Source organism: Notechis scutatus, chromosome 5, assembly GCF_049901735.1.
Source record: "Notechis scutatus isolate UNSWTSFEM ecotype Mainland chromosome 5, rNotScu1.2, whole genome shotgun sequence".
Taxonomy (NCBI): Eukaryota; Metazoa; Chordata; class Lepidosauria; order Squamata; family Elapidae; genus Notechis; species Notechis scutatus.
The window spans coordinates 20,222,806-20,236,295 of NC_142013.1; the positions used below are offsets into that span (position 1 = coordinate 20,222,806).

General features: G+C 36.6%; 1 protein-coding gene across 2 annotated transcripts in view; it reads right to left on the bottom strand.

Moving 5' to 3' along the window:
• The window catches only part of CRYL1 (crystallin lambda 1), a 41,102-nt gene that overhangs the window by 12,427 nt on the left and 15,185 nt on the right, over positions 1-13,490 (bottom strand). For both annotated transcript variants that reach the window (XM_026675080.2, XM_026675082.2), the window contains exons 4-6: positions 8,958-9,119; positions 8,249-8,443; positions 2,061-2,166 (exon numbers count right to left, since the gene is read on the bottom strand). In XM_026675080.2, coding sequence (XP_026530865.1) covers positions 2,061-2,166; positions 8,249-8,443; positions 8,958-9,119 — 463 coding nt within the window. The remainder of the gene's footprint in view (positions 1-2,060; positions 2,167-8,248; positions 8,444-8,957; positions 9,120-13,490) is intronic.

Genomic DNA, 13,490 nt, shown 5'->3' on the forward strand with positions numbered 1-13,490 from the left:
ATAATAAATACCGTGTTTCTCATAAAACAAGGCTGGGTCTTATATTTTTTTGAGCACTGAAAGAACAGCTAGGTCGTCTTTTTTTGGGTGATTTAATTCCCCCCCTTGCATCCTCGTCTAGAGCGCCCTGCGGGTAGTCTCACCACCAGCCGCTCCTAATGGGTGTTCATGGCGGAGCGCAGAGAGCTCCCTACTCCCGCCAAACACCTTTGCTGCAGACCCAAGACCTTCGGCACCCACCGCGGTTGCTTTCCCTTCTGCTCATGCTGCCGCCTCGTTTGGAGCTGCCACTTCCATGTTTGGAGCGCCACCGCTGTTTGGAGCGCTGCTGCCACATTTGGAACGCTGCCGCCTTTTGGAGTGCGTTTGGAGCGGCAGCGGCGCTCCAAACGGCGGTGGTGCTCCAAAAACGGAAGCGGCAGCTCCAAACGCAGCGGTGGTGCTCCAAATGGCGGCTGTGCTCCAAACACGGAAGCGGCAGCTCCAAACGCGGAAGTGGCAGCTCCAAACACAGCGGCGGTGCTCCAAACGCGGCGGTAGCTCCAAATGCTGAAGCAGCAGCTCCAAATGGCGGCGGTGCTCCAAACAGCGGCAGTGCTCCAAACGTAGAAGTGACAGCTCCAAACACGGTGGCGGCATGGGCAGAAGGGAAATGAACAGCGGCGGGTGCTGAAGGTCCCGGGTCTGCAGCAAAGGTGCTTGGCAGGAGTAGGGAGCTCTCCGTGTTCCACCATGATCGCCCATTAGGGACAGCTGGTGGTAAGGCATGGCTGCCCGCGGGGCGCTCCTAACGGCAAGTCTACCCTTCGCCCCATTTAGCATGTTTTAAAATAGGCCTAAATTTGGGGAGAGGGGCTTAATTAATTTCATTTTATGCCCAGAAAACATGCTGGGTCTTCCTATTGGGGGGGGGGCTATAGTTGGAGAAACACGGTAATAAACTTCGTAGTGAGATGTGCGACAAACAAATTTAATAAATAAATAATAAAAGCTATTGAACTAAAATGTAACTAAAACACAATCACTAAGTTTAAGTCATGGAAAAATGTTTTAAATTAATAACCTTAAAAAGATGGTGGTTCTTTGAACTGGAAAGGCAGGCGTTTCCAAACCACATGATAGTGAGCAATTGCCATCATTTTTAGCTAATGCAAAAGTTATAGTCATGCCAGGAGAATAATAGTATGTTTAAACATGGTGTAACAGATACATTTTTTCAAGAAATAGCTCCAACCAACATGACGAGTGAGCCTAAAATGTCTGTTACAAAGTGAACTTTGCCCCATTTTACAACCTTTCTTGCTCCAGTTGTTAAGTGAATCACAGCAGTTTTCAACTTAATAATACGGCTGTTAAGAGAATCTGGCTTCCACACTAATTTTGCTCATCAGAAAGTTGCAAAAGGGGATCCCATGATCCCAGGACACTGCAACTGTCATAAATATGAACCACTTGCCAAGCATCCAAATTTTGATCACCTGACAATGGGGATGCTGCAATGGTTGTAAGTGTGAAAAACAGCCATGAGTCACTTTTTCAATGCCACTGTAACTTCGAACGGTCACTAAATGAAATGTTGAAAGTCGAGGACTACGTGTATGTATGTATGTGTATATATCAGGGTGGCAAACTCATGGCCGGTGGTCTGGATGCATCACACACTGACTATGCCCATACCCGGTTTAGCGAAGGGGGAAAAGTCGCGATACGTCACATGACGACGATATGACGACGTGAGTTTGACATCGTGTGGTATATATGTATCTGTGTGTGTATATACACATATATATATAGAGAGAGAAAGAGAATGAGAATATTCTTGATGTAATCATGACTTTGGGGAGTGGACAAAATGACTGCACATATCTGTTCATGGAAATGCTATGGTTTATGCACTTGCATCAGGTGTCACAATGCCAGTTAATAATCCCAACATTTGCACATTACCGCACATGTGTCACCGTTTTGATGTCATCATGATAGTAACAGAAATTGTTGATCAAGACCTACTGTATTGAGTTCAGAAATGTCTGCATTTATATATCGCAACAGTTACAAACCTTCGGCGTTTAAGTGCATTGTTTCCAGAGGTCCCATAAAAGCATAACGCATTCCCAAGCCATCAGACATCACAAGGTCTAAATCATCTGGTGATATTACTCCATCCTGCATAGAAAAAATATTAATTAGGAATGTTAAAGAATGGGAGAATTCAAATTTACTCTATAATTTCCCTTATGGCACAGGTGGTATTCAACAGGTTTTGACCAGTTCTGGAGAACCGGTAGCAGAAATTTTGAGTAGTTTGGAAAACCGGTGGTAACCTTCCCCCTGAAGTGGGGAGGGAATGGAGATTTTGCAGTATCCTTCCCCTGCCATACCCACCAAGCTATGCCACAACCACAGAACCGGTAGTAATTTTTTTGGAATCCCACCTCTGCTGTGAATAGGAAATACTGGAAAACAAAAGGGTAAAATTAATTGTAGAACAAAAATTGTTGATGAGTCTATCAATCTGCATGGTGCTTTACAGAGTAATATGGTCTCTCAGGTTATTTCTGATGGCTGGGAAGGATGGTGCAAAGATGTCAATTTTTATTATTAAAAAAACTACATAAAAAAAAATACAATTCAGAACTGCAGGGATTTTGTTGCTATTTTAGACGTAGCAAGCTTATCTGAAGGCATAGAGTGCCTTACTTGTTTAGCTGCCAATGGGAAAACCATACAAAATTATACCTCTGATTTTGAGTGATTTGTGCCTGGCGAGCGGAGGGATCAATGGCATAATCTAAAAGGATGATTAGATGACCTGAGTTCAATTTGAAGGAGAGTTTATTTTTGGCAGGACAGTGAGTGCTTCTCTCAAAATGACTTAATAACCATAAATTATGCAGCCTTCCTGAACATGGTATAAAATTGGTTTCTAAATTATAGAAGTCCTGGACATAATTAGAAACACAGGCCCTTTATAATACAGGTAGTCCTCAACTTACATTAGTTTGCTTAGTGACTGTTTGAAGTTAAAATGGCACTAAAAAAAGTGACTTATGGCCATTTTTCACGCTTAAAACCGTTGCAGCATCTCCATGGTCATGTGATAAAAAATTTGGATGCTTGGCAAACTGACTCATATTTATGACAGTTGCAGTGTCCCAGGGTCAGTGGGGAAGCAGATTTCACTTAACAGCCGTGTTATTAACTGCAATGATTCACTTAATAGGTGTGGCAAGAAAGGAACATAAAATGAGGCAAAACTCAAGTGACAACTTAGCAACACAAAATTTGGGCTCAATTGTGGTCATAAGTCGAGAACTACCTGCATTCATATTCAACGGTGTTGTGAGATCTTGCTCTTATGGTCCGAAGGACAAAAGCAACCTTGCGTTCAAGAGCCATGATGGCGCAGTGGTCAGAGTGCAGTACTGCAGGCTACTTCTGCTGATTGCCAGCTGCCTGCAATTTGGCAGTTCGAATCTCACCAGGCTCAAGGTTGACTCAGCCTTCCATCCTTCTGAGGTGGGTAAAATGAGGACCCAAATTATTGGGGGCAATATGCTGACTCCGTAAATCGCTTAGAGAGGGGCTATAAAGCACTGTAAAGCAGTATATAAGTCTAAGTGCTATTGCTATTGCTCTTCGTAGTCATGAATGTGAGGCTATGATGCAAAAAGGGGGGCTTGCACCGTAATGCTACAATATTGTCTGCCTGCCACTAGCCCTTGGAAAAATGATGCAATATCATTGATATTTTGCAGCTTGACTTTTCATCATATAAAATACCAGTTTCCACTGCAGTAGGACATTAACCTTTTCAACTGGGGTGTGGGGTGTGTTATGTGCATTATGCAGAGGTGGAAATGGACAAACATGATAATTACAGAACATGCAACTGCCATATACGTTATTACACATTGGTTGGAAAGCAATCAGCATGGCCTAAACATGCCCAGCTCCTTAGGTTTATTAAGAGGCAACTCCCAGTTTCCAACGTAGCATGACAATGAGGTGCTGTTTGAAGCTCAGTTAACATCCAGGGGATACATTTCCTAGCAAACCAGCACACCCAAAAAGCAAGATAGGACAAGTCTCCCTATTCAGATTCATCTGCCTGTTTCTTGAAAGCTCTTCCCAACAAGATACTTTTAAATGTATTGTTTTTACAATAATTTCAGTTTAGAATTTATGTTCTTGGCAAGAAAATCAAATATTTTTATGTCTTCTGAACAAAGACCAGATTATACAGGGAGACCGCATTAAACAGAAAAAGTAAGATGAAAAACAATCAAAAGGAAGAACATCATATATACATCAATATAAGCAGTAATGGAAGACTTGTAGTCTACATTTTTCATAGTGCTAAACATTATAGGAACTTGATCACAGATTCATTCCAGAAACAATGGCATAAATAACCCATCATACCCATCTTTTTGTGAAAATCTTTTCATAATAGGATTTAAGTAGCAAAATATATGATCACATGTAGTCCTTAGTAATATAGGAGCCGTGGTGGCACAGTGGTTAGAATGCATTATTGCAGGCTAACTCTGCCGATTGCCAGCAGTTTGATCCTGACCGAGTCCAGGTTGACTCAGCCTTCCATCTTTCTGAGGTTGGTAAAATGAGGACCCAGATTGTTGGGGGCAATGTGCTGACATTTGAAAACCATTCAGAGTGCTGTAAAGCACCATGAAGCAGTATGTAAGTATAGGTGCTATATTGCTATAGTGGAGAAATTCTGCTATATTCTTTCTTCTGGCAGTGTTCTGAACAACACATTTTTTACAATTGGAAAAACCCAGATCATATAGTGCATTAGTTGAATACCTCTATTGTGTCTTTGCAATAGCGACAGATTCATTGCTGAATTTCCAGCACTAGTCAGCATGGCCTGTGGTGGAGTTACATTTCAGAAATAATTGGAGAACCACAATCATATCTAATATGAATCAGAGAGTTAAGTGATAAACTTACAGATCCAGCCTGATTGCTTCAAAACACCCAGAGGAAATGCATAACCTATATACATCCTTTCCCCATTATTTAAACTGTTAATACAGTTGTTTTTTCAAAAGATGAAATTACATGGCTTTTTCAAAAGATTTTTTTTTCGAAAGTTGAAATTACACGGCTAATACATAAACTATAAACATTACTTCTTCATGTACTTACAGTTGGCTGCAATCACCTATGATGCAAAATTTTAAACCATAGTTTCTTATGCAAGGCATACTGGTATGACTTATGCAGTATTATGCTATAATGAATGGAATAATAATGGCTTATTTCTTGAATTCATAAACTAGTCTATGACCAACCCCCCAAAAAAAAAAAAAAAAAAACAACCCTAGGTCATTAGCCAGAGTAAGAAGATGGATCATTCTGGTGAACCATAATTAAAACCAGGATTAAATCCATTGCTTGCCTTTCAACTCCTGAAAAATCTGTGGAATTAACACGTAACATACCTCATCCATACCCACAAAAGTTTATTTCCGTAAAATACCAAAGAAATTATTCCAACATTCTAATAATAATAAAAATGAGGCTCTAAGTGCCTTATATCTTCCTTTATTTCCCATTGGTCAAGAACAAAAAAACAAGAGAATAGTTTATAATAAACATTTAAGACAGACTCCATTTAAGACAGTTAAGAAATTGACACAAATCAGAAGATTTCCATGCTAATAATTTATAGCATCATCTTGATATAAAATCTGTGTGTTTTTTATCCACATTTCAGGAGCCATTGGTCATGCTTAATAATTTTGAGGCCCAGAGGACACAGGAGTAACTTTGTGGACCCAAACTAAGAACAGAAACACATACACACACACACACACTCTATAAACTGCAGTTTATTTCTAATAGTGTTTTCTCATGAATTGTATGTAATGATAATTGCAGGAAATATAAGTATGTTGGGAACAGATGTGAAACAGTATTACAATTGGCACATATTCTTCAGGTAAACATGTTCTTACAAGCTATTAGCACTGCCTCTTAAGAAATTTTCAACGTTCTGGGTTTATACTTTTAAAAGACTAAATCCAACCGAAATTTTACAATTCACAGATTTCAAAATTGTTGTGAATATTATGATTCCTTCCATCATTCTTAACAATTGGTAAAGAAGAAAGGTATGCACGTGTAACCATTTTCTTTAAATGAAGTTTAATTCTGCATAGTGAATCAAATTCAAAACTGATGTCTAGAAATGCTATATAGAATGTTGCTATGGCTTTATATTGTATCACTATAAAGAAAATAACCTTATTATATCTCCTTTGGAAAAGCCCACATCCCAAAATGATTTTGGACTAATAGCATAAAGACTTCATAGAGTCCTGAACTAAAGGTATGCCATATGCTGGCTCACACTTACTTTATGAGACCAGTGGCTGCTCCCTTTTGTTAAAAGAAACTCAAAACTCTCCCACAAGTTTAGCAACTTTAGAGAGTTAAGATTTAAAAAGTTCCAAAATCAAGGAACAGGTCTTCTGGTAAGAAAGAACCTATTGGGGTTCACTCATGAGCAATCATGAACAGTTTATTATCTCAATCTGGTTAAAGTATTCAGTTCTGAATGGCCATGCTTTAAATGGTTCTTCAACAATTTCTGACCTTAATTTGATTGCAAATTTAACTGATAAGGCTAAAATTCTGCTTTCTGTTTTCTACTCTTTTGAGTAGAGTATTTGATGTTCTACAGCAATGATCCCCAACCTTTCTTATGCCGCGGCCCGGTATCCCCAACCTTTTTTATGGCGCGGCCCGGTACCGGCATTAGCTGGCGCCGCCATCTTTTTGATGAAAAAGTGCTTCCGGTGAGCTTTCTACCGGAAAAGCTCACGGAAGCACTTTTCATCAAGATGGCGGCAGCCAAACCAGTGGCCCAGTAGGACTTGTTCCACGGACCGGTACCGGTCCGCGGACCGGTGGTTGGGGACCCCTGTTCTACAGTCCTAATCTTATTAGCATTTGAAAGTCATTTGAAAGTCATTTTACTTGAAACAGGCTAAGCCCAGAATGGAAAGTTATCAATATAATTAAACCAATCCTTTAAGACATGACACTTACTAAAACAATCTCTTCAAAATGGCAATGTGAGAAAACAAGGCAAGAAATTGGAACATACATATAGCATATGTATAAACAGGTAACTAAATAGAGTACTCAAGCAACATGGAATAAAATTAGCTCCTGCACAAGTATTTGAAAATGCCCTTTGAAATTAACATAAAAGAAGAAACCTCAATTCAGTAACAATTTAACAGATTAAGAATTTTGGATTTTTTTCTAATGTTTTCATTTTCATGTTTAAAACGTATTTGTTTCTTTCCATGTTTTAGCTTTAGCATGTTAACTACAAAATCGAACTTCTCATCATTATGTCAACAGAAGATGAATATGAAAAAAAAATCTTAAAGCTGTTATATTATGAAATGAATATTACTTTGACTTGTTAGTCATGTTAACTACTTTAATTTTATTATACTTAATGCAGAATTATATTGTGTTTATTAAAGAATTTATGTTTAATGAGTAATGTATTTATTTTTGCCACCGGTTCTCTCTTGATCAATTCTTCCCTCTACTCCACAAACTTAATTATACAGGAAAAGTAATATTAGACCTAACGTTCACAGCATATGGTGCTCTCTTATCCAGCAACCAGCTTGATCTCACACTCGCTAGCCTGTTCCAGATTAGCAAAGAATAACTATGTATTTCCCTCAGCTGTGGTTCTGGAGTCTCCAACATTTCTACCTGACAAAGCTCAAAGGCAACATATAGAAAACAATTAAGATATACAGTGCAATCCTATCTGTCTGTTTATTAATCAATCAATCTTATTGATAAGCCATTAGATCAATGAAACTCCTATTGGATGTCTTACTGAGTTCCTTAAGACTTACTTCTGACTGCAATGTTATACTTAGCTTGTAGTAAGTCCCATATATATTTTAAGTAACTATATATAAGAATATACTATAAGACTAGGTCTGCATATCATACTAAGCCATGATGTGGTTTTATTTAATAGTGATTTGGTATAAACTATAGACTCAGTCAATCTTTGTAAACTATTATTTATGGTTTAGTGCTTTACATACAATGCTAATTGTGGCTTATTCAACAAATCCAGTTAAACAAACCAAAACTTAGTGCAATATGTATGCCAAATTTTAAGTCATAAATTGTAGATTGAAGAAGTCAGAAGCAGAATAAAAATCATACATACCCCAACGAGTCTCCATGTTTCACTAATAAGAGCATACTGAAGTCGATTCAGAACAAATCCATCTATCTCTCTTGTTAATTTAATTGGTGATTGTCCTATAGTCTTCATCAAATCATAGGTTTTCTCCATTGTAGAGGGATCTGTTTCTGGATGAGGAACTAATTCAACAAGCGGCACATAATATGGTGGATTTACCTTGACATCACCATTTAAAGAGAGAGAGAAAGCATATTAATAGATCTATTATTTGACCAGGCAACCCTACAGTAATTTTAAAGCCAAAGGAGCAACATGATCTGATTCTCATCAGAATCAAGCTGCCAAAGCCTAGAATCTTAAGAAGAATATAAAGGACAATGAAGCAAACTATAGAGTAGATCTCCATGATGCATTCTGACAATTATTGTAACAAACTTTAACCAAATGTTGTTAAACATTCCTCATTACAATGCTGCTGCTCTATATATTTATTATAAATCAATTGTGTGCCATTCTTTGATCATATATCGAGGGCAGTTTGTAAAACTATTGTCTCCAAGGATTTAATGTGAGCCCTCATTTTTTTTGTAAGTTTGCATTTCAGAATGATACCCTCTTGAAAATTTCACATACCACATGCAAAAATTTCATGAAAGTCATATTTCTCTTCCTTTGACTTCCCGTTTAGGCTTGAAAAAAACATATCTCCAAAATACCTTGAGATACTTACAGGGTGTGCAACTATACACTGCTTCACATGCTTCAATCCAGTGAATAATTTTGTAGGCAAAAGAGTCGAAGTTGAACTAGCTAGGATAGTATCATTATTGACTATTAGATCTAATTGAGAAAAAATCTTCTTTTTCAGTTCTACATTCTCCGGTACACATTCCTAGAATACAAAATAGGTATATTAAAATATATAATGGGAGCCTTTCACAAATATTTCAATACAATTAGATGCTTTTGGAACACAAGCTATGCAGTGCTTAGAAAGGTTTACAAGTTTGGCCTGTAATTTATTTCACTAGTATTGTTGACAAATTGTAATACATCCTGTTACTATTGAAACAAAAACCTTTGCTTTTCTCCTAATTGCTGGATCATTGTGGCAAAAGGGAAGATTGCTTTCAAATACTTCTATAACAAAGTCACAGGGTTGGAAGGCTGTGAGGATATTTGTACACACAAATAAATGAGTGGCATTGAGTAGCGTTTTTATGAAATTCTCCACCTGAAACCCAAAGCCATTTCTCCCCCCAGATTTGGTGATAATCACCCAGGGGAAGCTGAATACTTCAGTAACTCAAGCCTGCAAAAATTATGCAAAGTCACTGAACAAGAGCATTTGCAAAGAATTTCTCTGATGGAGAGACAATTGTATTCAATTTGTTGGACTGAATGGAATAAAAGTAATTGTCCTCAGGGATGGATTTATGTTCTTTTGTGAGACTGACTCCTTGAAGAACTAAATTAAGTTCTGATCTGCTGTTAATCATGGGTTGCATAATGCATGAAAAGCTACAAAACTGTAGAACCTATTCACAAATGGAAAAGGCAGTTTTAACAGCTAGATCTTTACAAGGATAAGCCTGAGTGCTTTTTAAAGGACTCTAATATAGGTTTGCCCATTTCTTTAGTGACAAGGATTACATTTCTCATTTGTACAGAAACCCTTCATTTCAGAGCTCTAACTGACCTCTAAAATGTCAGTAAGGACCCTGTAATGCACCTTTCGGTTTTAACAGAATCTCTAAAACTTCCCTTGCAACATCCCTAATTAGGACATTTGATTCCTTTGTAACAATGGCAACTTGCTGTTGAAATGATTGCCTTTCACTTCTGTATTAAAACTCTATATACAGCCACTTTATTATGAAAAAGTATGCAATTTAAAACAAATCATATACCAAAGCTGTAAGTATACCATGACTCTAAACACCACAATGAAAGCTACATGGCTTTGAGTTATTTTTCATACATGCCCCCACCCAGATGAGTCTAATCTAAATGGATTTGTTTGGGTCTTCACAAATATGTTTTGTGATGTACCTATCAAAGTAATTTTACCGGTTGTAGTTTTTAGATATATACTAGATCTCATATGAGTAGTTGTTCAAAATGTCTTAGTAAAGGAAAAGGTTTTAACCAATTTTAACCAAAGGCTAAAATTTATTTTAGTTACACTTAATTCAATTCCAAACTGGGTCAAAAACAATGCAAACGATAAGAGAATAGAAAATGATAGATTGTTGATTGGAAACATGTTTCTTCTTAATATATTCTGTGTAAGAGTTGTCACAACTTGATATCAACTAAGTATTTCAAATAAAAGCACAATCTATATGGTGTATATCCACATAATTAAAAATAATAATTAAATATTACGTGAAATGATTACATTAATACAACAAGCTCTTTTAACAGAAAGTATGGAAGAGATTTACATCTGATAAGCTTGCTGAGAATTCTTTTATAGCATTCCCTTTAAGTCCATTTCAGCCATTAACCAAGAACTGAATGTAAAAATAATCTACAAATAAAACAATTGCTTACAATGAATTAATCAGGATTTCTAAACTAGGGAATAAATCACTTATCTCAGTTGAATATTTTGGAGGATATTGGAGAAATATGTAATATACTCTAGTAGAAATAATTAAGATTTTTAAAAATGCATTGTCCCCCAGACAATAAACATGAAACATGGTTACACTTGAGATTTAATCTTTGTTGTTAGTGGTGATGGTCATAATTTTTGTAAAACTACAGAAAAATTAAAGTTTAGTGGCAAAAATTTGGCCAGAGTGACATACTAGAAACTATATTCCTAAAACTGTTTGAGGCTAGGATAAGAAATAAATTTGTTTAAGATTAAATGTTATTTTTACCATATTGTTATATACTTTTCCTCTCCATAAATATAACATCTGCTAAATAAAAATTACAGTTCCAATGGATAACATTTTTTTAGACAACTAGAATGCATTTGGCAAAAGTATTTTCAAATTTTTCGGGAGTCACGAATTTGATAAAGAATATTTATATTCTTTATATATTTATAAATATTTATATATTTATAAAGAAAATATATTGATCAAATGTAATGAAGCCAACAGCACCTGTTGAATCATCAATATTTCCTTAAAAATAACAAAGACATATGTGTTATCTTATAAAAGCTACTAGGTATTACTGTGCTGAAGTACACTGCTTTTTGGCATGTGACATTACTTTTCATCCATCTGAAGTCATAAAGAAATTTTATCTTATTCAAACTGGCTGGTGATTTTGTGGATTATTTCATTCTTTGTCTTCCAAGTAGCACATGATTTGCTTTATTGGCTCCAATTGTCTGCTCTGCAGAAGCCAGAGACAAATACTACATGCAAGATGTTTACTCTGGTTCTCTCTGGCACACAATCACCTTGATTTTATGACTTAATCTTTAAGGGGTAATGAGGTCAAACCCTAAAGTGTAAATTTTTCCATGGAATTCTGAAATAACTTTTTAATACGTATTCTTTAACCTTATTTATACTCTGAAGACAGTTTTTCTCTTTTGTGTGTAATAATTCAATATTCCTTTTTTTTTAACTTGAAACATTCTATTCTTTGGTTTTCAAAAGTAAAGGTAGGATAATAGACTTTGGAAATAGAACTATGCATTTGCTTTTATTTCACTGTTACATTAAATGAGTTAATCTATTTCTTAGTGTAAAATTCTCAAACAGCATTCAAATATTTAAGGGAGGACCTTGATTCTACCTGCCATTAGGGGTCTGGTTTTGGGCTAGTGGGTTTTATAAATCTATCAATAAATCCAGCCAACTGGCTTGTTTAACAAATCACAATCCAATGTCAGCTTCATGTGGTTTGTGAATCTAGCCTCTCACTGAAAGGGAGGGAAGGAAGCAAGATATTTATATTCAAGATATTCAGCACAAATTATTACCAAATAGTGATTCTCAGTCTTTAAAGAGATATTTGCACTATTGTAATGTCTTTCCTCCATGTCACAGGAGCTTGACAATGCTGCATATAGCACACTGATATAGGAATGTGAGCCTAGTGTCAAATGTGCAAGAGAGAGGATTCATTCGCTACATCTATGTGTAGTGAATGCTTGAAAGAGCTTTACAATACAAGTGAAAGAAATGTAGAAGAAATCATTCGTTAAAAAGAAGGAATCCTTCTAATAAAACTTTAATAAATATACCAATATGCAACATAGCCGACAACTGCTGACTGCAATGTAGATATGATTTCATAAGATTAAGGAGAAAATTGGGAGTTTGATTCTTCTTCAGCGAACCACCAGAAATAATACCTATGGTAGCCCTCCTCAACTAAGATGTCCTGAGATTACAATCCCCATCCTAGCTAGGCAGCTTGGCCAAAATTAACGGGATGAGGCTAGCTGTAGGAAGGGACCAGACAGGAGAAGTTGACCTAAAGTATATCAGAACTTCAGAAATGTGTCTCATTTAATGACTGTTCATAGGATCCATTTGTTTCTTATTACAGAAACACAAATAGCAGGTTCATGTTGCAGTAGACCATTGGCTGAATCACCAAATGACTTTGTCATTTCTCCCCATGAAATCCTATTCATTTCAACCAACGATATTAAGGCCAACTTCTTATGTCACATTGATAGTAAAAACTGATTAGATTGTACCTGACATTAACTACTCCCATCAATTAAATGATTAAAAAGCCAAGTCAACCAAAAGTAGTTTTAGCAGGTGGCAGTACTGATCAACTTTGTCTGAACTGAGAACATAATCAGCATTGGGCCTGCTTAGGATTTAAATGAGAAATCTCTAGAGAATCCCAGAACTAGATACCTGACTGGGAAATAGAAAAAAAATAAATAAATCCTGGAAGATGGAAAAGGCATCAAACATTTCTAGACTTGCAAAATAAGCAACTTGGACATATATCCATGGTGTCTTAGTGAAAACAAGGGAGAAGGAAAGAGAAGACTGATATCACTGATATTTTGTTATGGTATACAAATATCTCTCTCTCTCTCTCTCTCTCTCTCTCACACACACACACACACGCAAAATAAGTTATATTGAAGAAGTCTTAAAATTAAGCCAGGGCTCTAGCCCAAGAAATATGCCAAAAGCAAATGAAAATTGTCACCTAACAATCATTTTCTTTAGCTTTAACTTTTAGCACATTGCCCCCTCTAGTGGTACATGTCATCAATACAGCATTCAGCTTTGTTCAGGTATTTTCCCACGTCATTATA